Genomic DNA, 18,574 nt, shown 5'->3' on the forward strand with positions numbered 1-18,574 from the left:
ACATTCATTCCTTCTATTAGTCAATTTGAGCAGATTAAAATGAATCATCTTTGATTACCGATAAAGATTAACAAGTGCAAAAAGAAGGTTGGAAGTTATGAAAACTAATGTTTACAGCTCTACCCAAATTAGATACTAATGTTTACAATAGAGGAAAATGATTGTTTATCTGAAAACTTCCATGTTATTAAGTATCTTGAAACCAAATCCTGACAGTTCTATCATTTCCAAGAGCTGCAGACGCAATCTTATTTTCTGATGGATGACAGGAAACGGAGATGGCAGTATCAGAATGGCCTTCAAGTTTCTGCACCATAGTTTTCTGCTGAAGATCCCATAAGTAGACACAGTGATCCTCCGAGCCACTAACAATGTATTTACCATTTGTCACAGAAAATGTGGATGTTACGCAATACACGTTGTTCACATGACCTGTATAGATCTTCAAAAACTTCCCAGTTGAGTAGTTCCACAGCTTCTGCACCCAGGAAAAAATAAATTTGAAACCCACATATCAATTAACCACATCTGCTACAAATTACGGAAACACTTAATCCATTCCCTATCTCTGATATTTAACAGGATGCACACGTTATAAACATGCTCTGAGTCTGTGCTTCTAGAAGAACCATTCATCAAAAAGCAAATTGCTCAACCCACCCGCCCCATTAATCACAAATTGCATTGCTAATCAGCTGAAGCTAAGGAAAAATTGCAACCCAATTGAATAAGCATGCTTATGATCACAAATTGCATTGCTAACCAGCTGAAACTCAAAGAAAAATTGCTACCCAATTGAATAAGCATGTTTATGGTCACAAATTGCAATCAGCTGAAACTCAAAGAATTGAATATGCATGCTTATGATCACAAATTGCATTGCTAATCAGCTGAAACTCAGAGACAAATTGCAACCCAATTGAATAAGCATGCTTATGATCACCAATTGGATTGCTAATCAAGTGAAACTCAAAGACAAATTGCAACCCAATTGAAAAAGCGTGCTCATAATCAATAAAAATCATAACTTTCAAGTAACCAGGAAAGGAAAATCACAACTTTCAGTTTGAGAATCAGAAAAACGAAGGAAAACAACAAAGGGTCTTTTCTTACGAGGGTGTCATTGAGAGTGGCGACGAGTATGAACTTGCCATTAGGCGAAAACTTAGCGAAGGAGACTGCAGCGGTCTTATCCTCAAGGAGCGTCTTCAAGCAAGTCCCTGACGCTGTGTCCCAAATCTTGCAAGAACCGTCGTGACTGCCGGAGACGATGAGCGACCCATCTCGATTGAAGTGCACGGAAGTCACAGGCAGCGAGTGAGCCCTGATGACGTGGAGGCACTTCCCCGTCTTGACCTCCCAAATACGAATCGTTTCGTCGAATGAGCCGGAGACGATGAGGTTGGACTGTGGATTGAAATTGACGCAGAAAACGAAGTTGGAGTGGCCTTTGAGGGTCTTGACGCACTCACCGGCGGAGGAGCGTGCGTCCCAGATGCGGAGGGTGCGGTCGTCGGAGGCGGAGCAGATGTAGTGGGAGTCGGAGGACCAAGCAAGGTCGGAGATGCCTTCGGAGTGGCCGACGAGGCGGCGGAGAAGAGTTAGGGCGGAGGATGACCAGAGGATGACGGTCTTGTCGAGCGACGCCGAGGCCAGTAGGTTGCCGTCGTTTGAGAACTTGACGCACGACACGGCGTTTTCATGGCCGCGAAGGGTCTTGAGGTGGCGGTAGGGTCTATACGGCGGCGATGCTTGACCACTGCCACTGCTGGCCATCGTCCACAAATGATTTCTTTGCCTAATTTCTCGCTCTACAAAATATGTGCTGCGTTGCGTGACTGACGAAGGAATTTTGTTTTAATGTTTAATTTGCATTATATAATGGTACAAGGCTTCTGATGGCGGTTAAGTTGAGATTTTCTATAAAATGCCATTTATGTTTCTATACACACAGCATTCTCATTGTCAATTTGTCATATTGAATTGTGTCTGGTGATTCAAATCATCCACAACTAAAGGAATTTGAAAGAAAAAAAAAAAGACATGTCATTAGTTTTTGATGATGATAAAATGATTTTTTTTTTCTTTTTTGCATAGGGTTAATAATAAAAGTAATTGTGGGGATGACTGGATAAAGATAATTAAATTTTCATGTCATCCAATAGATTTTGCACGCATATAAGCTCTGCTGCTACAAGATCTTTTTAAATTTTAAATACAAAACGAAGTAAAGAGAGCTGAGAGCTGCTCCACCCACAATCCCATATGATAAACAGGGTGATATCGAGGACTAAAAAGATAAAAGAAATGAGATAACAGGGCTTCAAGGGCTATTCTACTCATACTGGCAAGTACCGGGAGCCCACCACCGAACTTCACATATGAAACTGTGATGATACTGTGATCGCGGCGGCACACCAACTCCGTCCACAAGTCTTATTTACCGTTCAAATTTGTGCTGGCATCTCATATAGGCAACACTACAAATTTGTTAAAGAGTATGCAGGATATATCAGTGGTGAACCTCTTCCAAATTATAATGCACCACACATCATGTAAAGTATAACAAAAATAGATGAGGGAGGGAGGGAGGGAGAGAGGTACATGATCCATTTGGTGGCCACAGATTTCAATCCTTGCCATATTTGGTATTTTCTCCTACACAGCCACATAGTCTACCTCGTCTGAGCTTTCATCATAGATAACATAACCAGCATCTCGAGCATCCTCGTTGCCACTACCATGATCACTATTGTAACTGCTCTCGGAAAAACTCACAAACATTGAACCATCGGATGAAGGACTGCTCATCTGCGATGCTGATGGCAGACTGATATCACTATATGGCTCGCTGTCAAACATTTGATCAATGTCGGCGTAACTGCAAAACCATTCAGGATCCCAGGCAATAATGATAAGCATATTTTCAATAGTTGAATAAGTAAAACCATTGAAGTACAACAGTTGAAGAATAAGCAAACCTTCCTTCTGGCGGAAACTCCGCCAACAGACAGAGATTAGGCCTTTCTTCCAACACCCGCCTTATGGGAATTGTACTGCACAATATTGACAAAAGAATTTCACTGGTAAAGTCTCTATGTGATACATCGGAAACCAAAGATCAAATCCCACCTTCAGTAAGGGTGTTGGTTTAAGGGATGTGGGAGCTCTATTCCACTGTGTAACCCAACTACCCACCTGACAGAAAAATGAAAAATAACTATATTCCTTACCTTGTGCTGTAGCATCTATGATACCAGTCATTCTCAGATGCCAAGCCTTCTCTATTAGATATATCCTGTTTGAGGAAATAGGAAAAGTGAGCATCATTCTGAGACCTAGAACTTCATATGCAAGCTTACACAATAAGAATATGATGAATTTCTATCAACCTACAAGATGTTTAAGCAACTTGAAATCCCCAGCAAGAACTGCTGTCATCAACCGAGCAGCCTCCACCTTCAAATCACAATTTAGGTTTCAGAGAGAGAGAGAGAGAGAGAGAGAGAGAGAGAGAGAGAGAACACAAAAGTAGAGGGACAGCTTGAAGTCATCACCATTTTGAGATGCATGCAATCCCGCAAAATTAAGACTTCCAGCAGATTCCCACCTGTGTTGCTTCCGAGGTTCCTTGAAATAAATAAATAAATAAAATAAGTCTATGATACAGAGATTTTAAAAGAAGTCTCGTCCGTTAAAGATAACTGACCTTAAAAATGCTCCAGTGATTGAGTAGGATGTTGAAAAATCAACATACTTTAATTTCCTCAATCCCTGAACAAGTATCCAGATATTAAACTTCGCAGTCATGACTGAAGGCAAGATGATTCACCAAATTGGGACCAATTTTTGTATTCACATCACTAACCAAAGACATCATCCAGGGGATACCAATTACAGGAACAAAAATGAAAAATACATCAAACAATAGATAAGGAATCCCAAAAACAGCATTGTCAAAGGTATTAATGTCTCCCAGACCTTTACTATTATGCTCAGGTATAAAGGAATGAAGACAATACGAAAATTGAAATATTAGAAAATAATAAATAAGACTTTTTTGACCAAACCTGATAACAAAACATAAAAATCCAACTTGATAACTGATAAGACAAGTCATAACTGTAAAGTAAAATTTCGACTCTCCCTCTCTCTCCATAATGTTATGAATGATTCTACTATAACCAAAAAAAAAAAAATTATATATATATATATATATATATCGGATTTGGGTGTTGTTTCTCGAAATGCCCAAGACATACCTTCAGAAGTATACGAACTTTATAATCATGCAACTTAAACCCTCTGAGGGCCAGTGACGTAAGATGAGGGCAATCAGTCATAAGATCAACACAAGTTGGTGATTTCAAACTGTCATCTCTACCTGATATTCGTCAAATACATGTGTAAGAATAAATTCTGACAACATAAGGCAGGCTTCCTCATGAAGAAGTGCAATACCTGTTTTTGAAGATTCAAAGAACAGACGCTCTATCAAGTGACAGTTTGCACTCACAGATTGCAATGTTTGCCTCAATTCAACGTGACTGTAGATTGCACGAAATGATAAATCGTATAATCCAACATACAAGATTGCACAAAAACAAAAATTGAACTTACAGGCCAACAATTTCCAGATCAAGGAGAAATGGACAGGCCACTAATGCCCCACAAAGTGACGTATTATCCATCCTTTCAATATTGTAAAGGTGCAACCTTCTCAAAAGAGTCCTTACAAGAAGCAAAAGAAGGCATAAGAAAACAAGTAAATTTCACAAACAAAATTTTCAAGTCTTACAATTCAAGCATACCCTGGAGCACCACTATTCCCGCCTAAAGGGCTTAAACAGGATCTGGTAAGAACGGATGACTCCTTCCCTTGCCTGGATCTCTTATCATTCCATGAAAAGTTGGAAACATCTACAGAATTCCTGATGGTATAAACTAAAGGCTGACAAGATCCAAGCGGCGTAGTTGGGCCTGGAACTACACCAAGCTTAAGAGACCTGAATAACCAATTAAGAGAGACAAAAAGAAAGGCAAATGTTATGAAAATGAGAATATCATATGCCAATGCAATATCAAAATGAGAAACCATAAATTACAAGATTACAACTGCCAACTACAGAAATGCACCAGAGTTTTCACTTGACACAAATATTCGAGATTGTTAAGATTAAAGGACCAGTTGGGTGAAAAAACTCTTACTGAAGAGCTTTCCCAGCTCGTTGAATCATTGTGGAAACAACTGCATTGTTAACTTTTGGGACAACTGTTGTCAAGTCAATATTGGCATAGCAAGAAGGATCCATGGCACATTTATTGAACATTGAACAAGTAGCTGCAGCATAGCATAGGCTTTGTGTATCAAGCATGGAAAAGACCTGCATATCAGCACATATACTCAGATAATGCACACACTTCCTATCTAAATGTTTAAGGATAAAGTAGTTCTGGCATGCACAAAAATGACGCACTAAATATTGATATTCTCGCAGAACAATGACCATATACCAGCCTTAAGCATTATGCCAATGCAGATGATAAATTTCAACATTGAAAATGACCATATTCTGTAAGAACACAAATCATAAACATTAAGCAACATGCAGATTAGTGATCGGAAAATTAAACACAAAGCAATAATACCAAGGAACTAAAATGCAACGCCGAAATCTTCAGATACACAAGCCCCAAATCGAAAACAAACACGAAAGGAAAACAATAACTCTTCCAAATCGAGCCGCGAAATCAAAAAAATTTGCACAATCAGACCCCACTCAATTGGTATTCAGTTTCGTATGAGTCTGATCTTGTTCGTCACAACAAAACCGAGACGTACCTTGATGGTGAGGTCGGGAGGGAGGGCCCAGGTGAGAGAGTTGTGCTTGGAGGCTCGTTTTCTTGCAGAGCGCTTAGCAGCCTCGAGAAGCACAGAGCCCAATTGGAGAGCGCGATCGATGAGCTTGGTCTGATCGGCATCGCAGGACCTGGACTCGAGAAGCCTCTCAAAAGAGAGGTCGATGGCGAAAGGGGGCGAGTCAGAGAACTCGAGAAATGTGTCCAGAAGCTGATCCCTGTCCAATTGGTTCAGGTTTGGGATTCTAGGGTTTTGGGAGGGGCAGGGTCGCTTGGCCATTGATGACGGGCTGTGTAGCAGGGTATCCATAGCGGGTGGTTTATCAAAGCCGAGTGCTTTTGGAGGTTGAGAGATACGGAGTTGGCGTTCGCTGCCACGTGTGCGTGGTGTGTGTGTTGGGAGGATTAGTGCCGTGGTGACGATATCATAACCCCTGCAACTGACATGGGGTGTGTAACTGCATCCTATGCCAAATTGCTGATGGATTCTTTTTTTCTTTTTCTTTTTTATAATTAGTTTTTATTTGGTACAATTATTAAGTTTTAATTATACAAATGAACTTTTAATTGATCTGAAAACTTTAAATTTTAAAATTATATTAACTTAGATTTTCTATTATTAGTTTAAATATTATTAATTTTATATAATAATGTAGCAAGATATGGGATTTCATACTACCTAGTCTCATTAAAAAATTAATTAATTATTAGAAATGATACTATGTTTTGGTTTTGTTATTACTATAAATTCTGCTCACCATCTCTATAGTTGGAGAAGAACTTGCATATAACGAGGATTCCACCGTGGCGGTATCCAAAGCCCCTCACTCATTGTCAAGTTTGGAAAGTTAAAACACATGACAATGGGTAATTGGCTTGAGATAGCCCCAAGATGGTATCCTTGGTATATGTAAGTTTTTCTCCCATAGTTGACTCATCCTTCACTTGATGTTTTATCTTTCGTTCTTTTATACAATATATATATATTTTTGGCTTTTTTTAGCAACTTATTTTGATGACTTAAAAGCTCAAAAAACAGTATTAAGCCAGCCAAAATTTGCCTATTAAGGGTGGGCGTGGTCTGGTCTAGTCTAATTTTCATCTCAAATCGAAATTGGAACTAAAACTATTGAATCAGTCCGATTTTAGTAATAAAAAAAAATTATAAAACCAATCAGTTTGGTTTGAACCGATTTTGGTCCAATTTTCAGTTTTTCCAGTTTTGGACCGAATTATTATTATTATTTTCAAATCATTTGTTTTAAATACAAATTCCAACTAAAATTTTAATGTTTGAGCTTGAAAATTTACAAATGATCCAATTTCATGCTAAGAGAGATGTTTGGCCTAGAAAAAAGAGATGTTTTGAAGTTGAGTTTGAGGAAATATTAGTTACGATATTAAAAATATAGCATTAGATTTAAATAATTTTGTAAAAAAATAAAAATATACAAAACCAGTTCGGTCTGGTCCGGTCGAATTTGATAAGGTGTGAAATTGGAATTAAAACCAATTTAAATTGGTTCAATCCAATTTGATGTTGGTTTGTTGACTTTTTTCATTCTATCCACCTCGATGTTTCGGTTTTCCGATCTCGATGCGCATAAACAGAGGCATTTTGTATTAAACGAGAAATAGCGAGCCAAGTGCAATACTCACTTTCTTGCATTTGGGCATCTAGAGGCCATTCTCATTCTTGAAGAAAACATCAAACACGCAACATTAAAGTTGCCGTTCTTCTTCAACAAAGTCAAGTATCATTATTAAATTAGGAGACTCAATCAAACCAACTATTCAATTTTAATTTCTTTAGTAAAGAGATGGGAAGAGGGTTGTTTCAGACAATTGCACCACTAATCAAACTTGCAAAAGATTTCTTGAACATGCATTGTTCCTGCAATTGAATTATGTTTTGATATAAGAAAACTAGAGAGACAAACAGCACATACAATCAAAACCAGAACTTTCAAGTATTTGTAAAGGCTCAGAACGATGAAAAACAAGCTTCTGGCTTCTTTCAGTTCTCTATTCATTCTTCCAAGCATGCAAAACCAGTGAAAAGCCAAGACCCTGCAACTGGTTATCTCTTAATGGCTGAGAGGAAGACCAAGCCAACACAGAAGGATCCAAAACTGGTGGACTGGTCCAGAACTTGTTGTCATCACTGAGGCAAGTTTGGAACATGAAAACTGCATTGCCCATGGCATTGCCAAAGAGCCAATTGTGAACATCCCAAAACACTTCAATTCTCAGCCCATCAACCAAAATGGTGTGGTTGCCTCTGAACTTCCAATTCAACCTCTTCACCTGCATCACCATCTTACTGTCAATGCAGATCACAAGGTATGGCTCATGGAGCCCAACAGTCTCACATTCAATTGTCACATCATGGCTCTTCCCCTTATCACAAAACTGAGTCTTTGCGCCATAAAATTTCTTCCCAAAAATGTGCTCTCTTTTGGCAATGAAAGTGGCTCTGGAAATGGAACCAACAGGATCTTTGTTGAAAGCTTCTCTCTTCAAGTCCCCAAGAAAAAGAACCATTTCTTGGTTAAACATAACAGCTAAATAGAACTTCTCTAATGGCTCAGGTCCTGAACCAAACTTAGCATTGGTCAAGTCCCAATATATATCAATTTTATTGGTGTCCACCTCTAAATTCCTGCACCCTTTTCTCTTGGAGAACAACCATGGCTTGATATCAACCTTGCAGATGCACTGATTGGCTGCATCGTCAATTTCAATGCTTAGGCCTTGACCCATCAAATTTTTGGTCCATGTCACAGTAATAAAACACAAACGACCCTGTAATTTACACTGGTAGACACAAGAAACCAAGTTCTGAGCAATTTTTGTGATTCTTGATGATGAAGAAGAAGAAGAATCAGCAACTTGAACACCATTTTCACCAAAACAAGAAGGAAAGTCCCTCATCATAACACCAACAAAGATGACTAATTTCTTTCTGGTTCTTCCTAGTTTGGCTAAGAATTTGAGGTGACAAGAGGGAATGCAGGCAGCATAAAAATTTGTACACAGAGAAAGGGGCTCCTACCTGAAAACTGAATGAACTTACGCGCCCATCATTCAGATGCTCCAAGAGCAGCTTCAAAATGCTTCAGTTTTATCTGGGTGTCTGCTTTTTGAGAGAAAGGAAGGACCTTTGAGATTTTCAATTCACTGCCAATGTTTGAGACCACTTCAACTCAAGAAAGAAAGACCCAAAATTTAGATAAAGAATTTTAAAAAGTGATTTTGATAGAGAAAAGATGGGCAGTGGAGAGGTAGAGACCTCAAAGGAACTGATTGGAAAGAAAAAGAAACGGGGTCTAAATATGAAAAGAAACGTCAAAATTGCAAACAGGGTATTTTGCTGGAAAGGGCAGGTTTACATATTACGTTACACAAATGCCCAAAGGAAAAAAAAAAAAAAGTATCTCTCATGGGCAATTGGGCACTCTTTCTTCTTGTCCATAATTAAAAGAATCATACTGGGGCCCTCCCCCTTTAACTGACATTACACATGCATTGCATTTTAGAGTTTAAAAAAACACAGAGAGCACAACCTCAAAACTAGGGGTGGCATTTTAAACCAAAAAACCGAAAAACCGCAAAAATCAACCGACAATTTACCGCAATGAAACCGCATGATCGCGATAAACCGAACCGGATTTGCGGTATTAAGAACCGAACCGCATTTGCGGTTGCGGTTCTGATTTGATTTTCAAAACTTGCGGTTATCGCAAACCGCAAAGTATAGCCACACGGATGACGAAGTTGAATTTTACAAGGAAATAGAACATATGACAACTTGTAAGTAATTAGTTTATTTATACTAATGTTATTTATGCTTCTTCTTATAATAAAATGTACTCAACTATGTTGTTTTATTTGTAAATAACATTGGTGCTCAAACAACACAACGAGGTTCTTCAAATTCACTCACCACCAACACTTGCGTTTGTAACTTTAGTTTGTAACATTGGTGCATTGCATTTTCCTTTTAGTTTGTAACTTTAATTAACTTTGAATTGGATTTTTCTTTTTTGTTGTAACTTTAATTCATTTTGCTTTGCATTTTCCTTTTGGTTTATAACTTTAAAGGATTTAGAATTGGAATGCTTGAGAAGTTTAAATTTAATTGGAATACTTGGAATTGTAACTTTAATTTTCTTAGGTTGTGAATGCTTGAGAAGTTTAGAAGATTGTGAATTTATATATGTTTGAGAAATTGAGGTTGTGTATTTATTTAGGTTGTGAATTTATATTTTTGTGAATGCTTGAGAACTCGCGGTTTTAAACCGCTAATTCGCGGTAACCGATCCGCATTTTGCGGTTTACTGAATGCGATAAACCGCAAAACACGGTCGGTTTGCGGTTTCAAAATCACCAAACCGCAAATAGTCTGTCGGTTTGCGATTTGAGTAAAATTCGCGGTTACCGAACCGCAACCACCCCTACTCAAAACACGAAACACTTTCTTGGGGATAGCAATCCGTCTAATAATGCAATGACACGTAGAAAAGTTATCTCGTGTCATTGTGCTATTGCTTGAGAATAGTACAAATAGTTTTATTCCTGTTGCATGAAAGTCTCTCTCTTAAAAACACTAACTTTTGAAAAAAAATTCTTCACTATTGAGTTATATATATATATATATATATATTTTTTTTTAAACTTTTCCATAATTTGGTTGTCACCTTTGTCAAGTGAGACAAAGAAAGTTTCTTTAGCAGCAATACAATGCAACAAATTCAAAGTTGTTTTCCCCTAAAGTGATAAAGAAACAGACAACATTATGCGAAATTTACATGCTTATAACAAATGGGCATCTACTTGATGTGATGCATTCGCTCTCACTCACAGTGAAAAGCACAATCATATGGGTTTTTATTTCACATCACAACCTATTCTTTATTTCTTACTCTGTAAAATGCATCTTCCTTGTTTTGGGTATATTTACTTTTTTCTGTTTTCATCTGTATCAACATAGCTTCACGCCTTCAACCATGTTAGTAGCCCATATCAATGTGTTCTAGAAATGCATTAGAAGAATGCTACGGTGCAGGCATGAACTGATTCTAGCCGTTGATGTTTTGTGAATTTCACATACATTGATGGTCAAGATCTCTCTGTGCGTGGGCGGTAGACTCTAGCAATACTCCAATACCTAGTTGCTTACTTAATAGGACTAGGATATGACAATGGATAGCAGACTAGGACAGTGAGACTCTAGCTAGGCGCATGGACGTGGAGTTGTAGACGCGGTTACCTTTGACCAAAACCAGAACTTAGTTGTCAGAGGAGACCAAGCCTTCCCTAATGTTGTGTGGTGACAAACTCTCCCCATCTTCATTTAGACCAAGAATTCATTTCGCTTTTTGATTACATATCTAAGGCCTAAGATTACACAATCCACTATGGTCGTCTCTCTTTCTTTTTGGTGCACATTTTGGTTGGTAGGAGCAGAGTCCATTATATTATAATCCCAATTATGCATGTTGGGGAAGTGATGTCTTTGTATAACAAAGTAGTTTTTTTTTTCTTTTTTCAGAGTTAGGAAGGGGTAGGGAGTTTTCTCGCACACATTGCCAAGGTGAGATCGAACCCAAGACCAAGTCTGCAAGTCAAAATCCCTTTACAATTGGCTTTTTTTCTGAAATTGTCGTATATTTATAGTGCTGTTATTTTAAGCAAAAATATTATGTCAATGTTCTTGCTGAGTACATGATGTTTAGGTAAGATAAAGATATTTGTGAGATTTAGGGTCTCACCAGGACCCAATTGACTGTCATTTTCTGTCATCAATTGTTAATTATGAAAATCTTTCTTGACAACTTGAAGATGGGTTTTTGCCCCCACCTTGAACAAACTGATTGAACTAACCTACTCTAGATTATGGTCCATAATTTATGGATGGTCCTACACTGAAGTTGGCCAAAAAGAAATGATAGACAAGTTTCTGAGATTGACAAATTCAAAGCTTAACAGAAAATTAATATGCTGTCTGCACTCAATTTTCATCTTACTTAAGAGAGCAGCAATTTTTATTTATGAGAAAGCTATCATTCTGATTGACAATTTACACTCTCTCTCTTCTCATCTGACTTCTTCTATAGATCATGCGTGTCGAAAAGTGATTCGAGAAGGTTTGATTGCATGTCCTCCTCAAGAGTCAAGATAAAGGTCGTCTATCGAAAAGAAAGATGTAGGGCATTCCTGCAGCCTGAACAGCTATCACCTTTAAACCAAATGAAAAAAAAAAGATGTAGGGCATTCAAGTTTGTATCTTTCTTACTCTAATGACCACTTCATGGAGCATGCAAACCATTTATAATATCATGCATAGCTGGAGAAACATATGATTATAAGTCAGTGTCACCCACCAGAATACAATTGACCCAGACAAAATTGCATGCAGCAAACTCTTGGGTACATTTGAATCAGCCAGAGTTTACATTGTCCAGAAATTAGGACCACCAAAGCTCAAAGAAATCCCACTCCAAATCTTCTGGATTCTAAAAGGTTCTGGTCAAATGCTCAGTTCTGTAACTTACAAGTTGCGCTCGCATCCTTCTTGTCACCAGATTGCTGAATCCTTCAGGCTCTTTCACTTCTGTACATACTGCTTCTCACTGTATAGCAAGTGTGTGTTTGCTGTGCATGGCATGCTACTTGGCTCTGCTTGAAAAACGATGGAAGCGCAAAAACACCGCCTAATACAAGCATTCAGAGACATCCAAAAAGAAGAATGCCAAAGCAAATACAGACACCGGAATATACCCACTGAATCTGAAAAAGAGAGTACATTGTTCAGATTCAAATAGACCACCTATGAAAAAGACTCCACCGTCGTCAAATACAGGGGGTGATGTTTTCCAAATTTTCTCATATCAATATGGTTACATCAAGGTTTACTGCAATTGAAGAAGGGTGACTACCCTCAACATGAAATAAGACTGAAAGCACACCCAACTACCTTTCACCATCAAATCATCATCTCCATCTCTCTTTCTTTGTTTCTGTCAGAGTTAAGACCAACAGAAAATCATACAGTTGAGAATTGATTATAGAAAAACTATATAATTGATACAATAGGTTTAAAGAAATCTAATTTCATATCAGTCCAATACTGATTTGAACGACATTGTTTCCTCCTTTGAGTCCCAGCAGAGAGTTGGAGACGACTTCAAAGCCTGCACCACAACCAAAGCCGGTGACATGAGTTGAAACAACATAAAAGAAGCAAAACAAAACAGAAAAATGAAAACTGGAGAAAGCAGATGAAGAGGAGAAGCAACTGAAATACATATGAACTTCACCTAAATAGACTCATGATTTTGCGTATTTTTATACAAAGGAACTCTTACTTATGCTTCCTCCTCCAGGAACAAACGAAGTGAAGCTTCTTTTTTACACTCTCTGTACCTGCAAATAGAAAAAGAAAACAATTAAGAATTAAGTTAAAAACACGTTATCGCATTTGTTGACAGTAAGACCAAAATAATCACCCCAACAAAACAAGGGTTAGAGGATGGAAAAATGGCTTCTTGAACGGGTTGGAGGAACTGTAATGCGCACACAAAACATATTACTCTACACAATATTCATATCATTGCCATGTATGATGTACCAATATTGAAAAACAGAGGAGTTCCAACTCAGACAAATAGTTATTAAAGATAATTAAAATTCGACAGAAATTCAACATGCATACAAACCCATATTTTTGTAGGGGAATTCTAGCGGGACTTTAATTTGTATGATGTCCAAAATGATAAGATAGATTGAAATTACCGTTAACCCTTCATATTTTAAAAAAGAAAATTATACACTTTTGAATTTTGAATAGTATCGCCGCGCGGCTATACTGTTAAATATTCGAATATATTAATTTAACGCGTATCGCCGCACGGCTATACTGTTGAAATATTCTAATATATTTATTTAAAGCGTATTGCCGTGCGGCTATACTCTTGAAATATTTTAATATATTAAACGAGTTTAGCCGTGCGGCTATACGGCCGTAAATATTCGAATTTATTAAATGCGTATAGCCAAGTTCTTGTCAAAATATTTTAATATATTTATTTAAAGAGTCTAGCCGAGCGGCGATACTTCGTATTTATTAAAAGCGTATAGCCGAACGGCTATACGTTTAAATATTTTAATATATTTAACGGGTATAGCCGGGCGGCTAAACGGTTTAAACATTTTAATATATTGAGCCTCGTTTTAAATATTCGAATTTATTCCGCACGTACAGCCGCCCGGCTATACGGTTTGAATATTTTAATATATTTAGCGAGTAATTTATTAAAGACGTATAGCCGCGCGGCTAAAATGTTTAAACATTTTAATATATTGTTAAATATTCGAATTTATTATAAATAGTATAGCCGCTGTACGGTTTAAATATTCAATTTATTAGAAGCGTCTGGCTATACTTGTTAGAATATTTTATATAATTAAGAGTATAGCCGCTCGGCGATACTCTTTAAACGGCTATACTCGCCCATAGGCTTCTTAAACATTTTTTTGAAAAACATGTACAATGGAATTCTTTATAAGAGTTGACGCATAACCTATCGATCATAAAATCTTGATAAAATAATTTAAAAACTCATAAGCTGCAGGTTAAACAATTCTTCCAATTTCAAGTTGTTAGGACCAATTTTTGGTATATTGGCAATTTTGGTATATTGGCAATTTCCTGTTACAAAAACATAGAGTAGGTCTTTGAGTGTAACCTACAGTTTTCAAGTGACATTCTGCTATCCTGGATCAGTGTGGCTCAGAGACAATGCCAAGGTATGTTTTGCATCCATGCATTCATATTTTCATATTTGCTTGATCATCAAAAGTGGCTGTAAGATGTACATGATTGATATATGATTTCAGTCTTATATAATCCAGTGCCAGACATCAATGAGTTTTTAACGATGGTTTTATATTCTTTAGCAAAAGGGCTCTTTTGTCTTTACGGCTGGGTTTTTAATTAAGTGGCTTTATTTGTTTTAAAGAAATAATTTATTTGTTAAAAAGCCCATTTTTGCTAAAAGCCTTTTTTGGTCTCTGACCTAGTTTTAAGCGTGTAATAAAAGAAAGGAACTTAGCTTTTTGTTTAGGTGTCTGCAACATTGAAAAAGTGGAAGAACGACAAAATATTTGCAGAGAGGTTTTTGAGAGTTCATATTGAAAACTCATGTGGCTGTTCCTTGTTAGCCTCCATGAGTGATTAAATAATCATCTTTTCATATATGTGTGAGTTCATGAGCATTATGCATGTTGGTGATCAACAATCGTGCCTTGAGGTGTGAGCAGCCGAGACTAGAGTTGTGCCATCTCTTGTTGACGAAGGAAGACAAGATCGCTGGTTGGGTTGAGTAGCAAAGGCGAGTAGGCAAATCTGCCTTGTGAGCGTTAGTCTTGTGAGTTGAGACTTGTAAGACCTTTTTGTATTCTTTCTCATAGTGATTTGTTCTCCGGCATAGTGCCCGCAGTTGTTTTCCTCATCTTGAGGTTTTTTACTGCGTCAACATATCGTGTGTCCCCTGTGCAATTGTTTGCGTTTTTATTTGAGTTTATTCTGCTGCGTATTCTGGAATTTTTTGCTTATAGGATTGTTACAGTATTTCAATCCTGTCGTGGTGTTTGAATATTAAGAAACAGATCAGTTGGCCATTCTAGGGAATTTCACAAGTTACCCATAAGAATAAGAAATACAAAAAATTGAAAAACATGGAGGGTCTTTTCAAGTAAATTATAATCAGAAATGTAAAGATACCTGCCAAGGATAAAGTTTTGAAATTCCTTTCTTTCTATATAGGCTGCATATTTCTGGTTGTTGCCAACTGTTCAGATCCAGATGATCTTTGAGTGGCACAAAACTTGAAGGAGTACATGCTTCATCAGATTCATGTTTACCAGTCAACTTCACGACTTCATCAACTGGTGAATAAGATGTCATATCCTTGCCTGTCAAATCCACTTTCATGTTGGTGGTGACTGCATTAACAGAATCTGTATATTGATCTCTAAATGTCACTTGATTTTCCTGAGATTTGTTGCAACAGATCATGGTATTTCTCAGACCTCCATGGTCTATAAGACAGGATTCAGATTGCTCGCCACCTACATGAGCCACACTCTTTAAGATGGGCTAGCTTGTCTCTTATGCTCATTCTCCTTCATCTCTGTCTCGAAGATCACTGAACAAAAAAGGAAAAGGAGTTTAGGAAGAAAAAGAAGAAAGATGGAGAATGCAGAATTTGAAATATAAGAGGTTAGGGATAAACCAGCCAATAACTTATCACCAGGGAAACGAGCAGGAAAACAATAGATAAAGATAACAGAGCTCAGAAATAACAATGTATATACAATGGTGCACAAATATTTACAGCAAGGTACAATACCTGGAATACAAAGACAAAAAATCTGATGCAAAGTCTTTGAGCACTGCACATTCTCCGCCTTCTGTGAAAGCTGGGCGACGATAACCCCAAAACCATTTATGAACTGATTTACATTCAAAACCATAAACTACAAGAAAGGCTATTTACATTCAACTTCTTGACAATTTAATTAATTAAACATTAAAAACACAGACAAGACCCAGAGATTTTGCATGAATTGATAACTGGGAATGCAATGATTAACTGGTTGGCTCCCACAATTTGATATCTAATGCATTTAAAAGAGAATACATTTAAGAACTCAAATAGAAATTGACAAACCAAAGTATCCAGTTTCAATACAGCTCAAAATCAACCAGTAACACATATGATACATGGTTAATGAAAGGAAATAAAAAAGAGCAACAACAACTTAGACAAAAGCAAACATGAAACTAAGTATCAGCACTCTCTGAGGCCTTGCCAGAAAAAGGGTCGTGAGTAGGACCAACATCCTGCCCAATATGGCGCTGAACCAACCGCTGCAAATCCGCCATAACCTTGTGCTCGCGCTTTGATTTCTCTTCATAGTTGAACATGGCCAAAGCCCGCTTGTCCTCAGCACTATAAACTTGGTTTTCTTTCCTAATACGAATGGCATTCATCCTCTGGTGCCTACTACCACTCATCACATACCCAAGACTCTCAAACTTCTGAATCTCATCTGCTGAAAGACCCACTTCTCCTCTTCGTGGAATACGCTTCCCTTGCTGAACATATTGTGCAATGGCATCACCTTCTCCGGGCCTAAGCGCCCCACCATAACTAATATGCCCTTCAGCTCTAGGCAATGGCATTGGCCCAACCACCGGCTCATTATCCAGTGCAGGCTTCTTTTGGGCCTCAAAAATCTCTTTCAGCTTCAATGCCTCCACATTACTCTCATCCTTTATCACCTCCTCTTCCACCATAGTAACAGGCTTGGCATCAACCTCAGAATCCAAACCCTTCTCCGAATCAGAACTCTCCCCATCTATTCCGGATTCTTTCTTTGTCTTACTCCGACTGCGCAACTTTCCCTTCTTCTTCGACCTCAAGCGATCCTCTGATTCAGAATCTGAACCCTCACTTTCACTTTTTTCACTCTCATCAGAATCGCTACTGCTACGCCTACTTCTTCTTCTTCTTCTCCTTTCTCTTCTGCTCTTGCTCCTCTTACTCCTCTTTCTTGACTTCTTTCTCTGTCTGCGATCATCTTCTTCCTCGGATTCAGATTCGTCATCGCTCTCGCTCTCGCTCTCCGATTCGCTATCACTATACTTCGAATTTCTGCTCTTGCGCTTAGAACTCGAACCCTTCTTCCTCTTCCTCGACCTCAAATCCTCCGATTCGGACTCAGATTCAGACTTTGCCTTCTCTTTCTTTTTCTCGCCCGATTCACTCTTTTCCTCCTCGCCATACCGCTCAGAAATCTCATCAGCCTTGTCCTCCAATTCAAATTCATCGTTTTCAACCCTAGGAGGACTGGGCGTCACATTCCAAATACAATACTTCAACGTCTTCCTCAACTTCTGCCTCTTGAGCCTTCTGTACTCCTCGAAGCTCAACCCCTTCAGCTCCTCGTCGGACTCCTCCGACTCCGATCGCCTTCCATTCCGATCCATCCGGTTGCCTCCCCGCCCGAATTTGTTGGGCAACGAGTCTGGGCCTCCATTAGCCGTAGGGCTTCTTCTAGGGTTTGGGTAATCGGGCGAGCCGGATAGGTTTCTGTCGCGGTGATTGTTGTAACGTTCGTAGCTGGGGCTGCGACGCTGGGCCAAAGAGCCTGGGTCTCGATTGGTCCTAGGACTTCGTCTAGGGTTTGGGCGATCGGGCGAGACGGAGCGGTTTCTGTGGGGTTTGCGGTTATTGTTGTAACGGTCGTAACTTTCATAGCTGGGGCTGCGACGCTGGTAGCGGTTGTCGCCGGAGGAGTCGGAGTGAGGCGGGTAACGGCCGTTCTCGTGCTCGGAACGGTGTCGTTTATCGGGGATATGGATGGTGGACGATGGCCTTCCCATCAGAGAAGATTTGAACGAAGTCGCGAATGAAGTTATTTTGGAAAGCAACTAACCTGGAAAAGCTTTTACCAGAACCACTTAATGTCTGACCTGAAAATCAATGCCTCAGAGCCCTAATCCTCACATCGACTTCGAATTCGAACCCAGACCCATTGCGGACGAATTGGTTATTGTCGACGTCTGCTATCTTGTCGTCTGCTATATTGGTAAAAAGAAGGTCGGTTTAACGAAGTCGCTGATGGGTCATTTTATTGCCGATAA

At 38.6% G+C, this 18,574-nt stretch overlaps 4 protein-coding genes and 1 long non-coding RNA gene across 5 annotated transcripts; all 5 read right to left on the bottom strand.

Moving 5' to 3' along the window:
- Positions 1 to 67: 67 nt before the first annotated feature.
- On the bottom strand, positions 68 to 1,926 carry WDR5B (Transducin/WD40 repeat-like superfamily protein). The gene is made up of 2 exons (XM_008237074.3): positions 1,114 to 1,926; positions 68 to 478 (listed from the first exon to the last, which is right to left on the bottom strand). The coding sequence occupies exons 1-2, from the start codon at positions 1,774 to 1,776 to the stop codon at positions 188 to 190; spliced, it is 954 nt and encodes a 317-aa protein (XP_008235296.1). The 5' UTR covers positions 1,777 to 1,926; the 3' UTR covers positions 68 to 187.
- A 206-nt stretch (positions 1,927 to 2,132) lies between these two features.
- On the bottom strand, positions 2,133 to 6,229 carry LOC103334136 (F-box protein SKIP17-like). Its single transcript, XM_008237076.3, has 13 exons — positions 5,843 to 6,229; positions 5,209 to 5,384; positions 4,812 to 5,006; positions 4,621 to 4,731; positions 4,462 to 4,547; positions 4,263 to 4,384; positions 3,710 to 3,774; positions 3,558 to 3,630; positions 3,397 to 3,459; positions 3,234 to 3,298; positions 2,982 to 3,056; positions 2,605 to 2,881; positions 2,133 to 2,480 (listed from the first exon to the last, which is right to left on the bottom strand). The coding sequence occupies exons 1-12, from the start codon at positions 6,167 to 6,169 to the stop codon at positions 2,659 to 2,661; spliced, it is 1,581 nt and encodes a 526-aa protein (XP_008235298.1). The 5' UTR covers positions 6,170 to 6,229; the 3' UTR covers positions 2,133 to 2,480; positions 2,605 to 2,658.
- A 1,493-nt stretch (positions 6,230 to 7,722) lies between these two features.
- Positions 7,723 to 9,207, bottom strand: LOC103334137 (uncharacterized). Its single transcript, XM_008237077.2, has one exon. The coding sequence runs from the start codon at positions 8,794 to 8,796 to the stop codon at positions 7,885 to 7,887; it is 912 nt and encodes a 303-aa protein (XP_008235299.1). The 5' UTR covers positions 8,797 to 9,207; the 3' UTR covers positions 7,723 to 7,884.
- Positions 9,208 to 12,221: 3,014 nt separating this feature from the next.
- Positions 12,222 to 13,051, bottom strand: LOC148916018 (uncharacterized). Its single transcript, XR_016128197.1, has 2 exons — positions 12,839 to 13,051; positions 12,222 to 12,651 (listed from the first exon to the last, which is right to left on the bottom strand). It is a non-coding gene; the product is annotated as an uncharacterized LOC148916018 (long non-coding RNA).
- A 3,515-nt stretch (positions 13,052 to 16,566) lies between these two features.
- Positions 16,567 to 18,501, bottom strand: LOC103334138 (Ras-induced vulval development antagonist protein). The gene has a single exon (XM_008237079.2). The coding sequence runs from the start codon at positions 18,311 to 18,313 to the stop codon at positions 16,709 to 16,711; it is 1,605 nt and encodes a 534-aa protein (XP_008235301.2). The 5' UTR covers positions 18,314 to 18,501; the 3' UTR covers positions 16,567 to 16,708.
- Positions 18,502 to 18,574: the final 73 nt, after the last annotated feature.

The sequence above is a fragment of the Prunus mume genome, linkage group LG6 (genome assembly GCF_029339155.1).
Source record: "Prunus mume cultivar Tortuosa linkage group LG6, ASM2933915v1, whole genome shotgun sequence".
NCBI classification, from domain to species: domain Eukaryota; kingdom Viridiplantae; phylum Streptophyta; class Magnoliopsida; order Rosales; family Rosaceae; genus Prunus; species Prunus mume.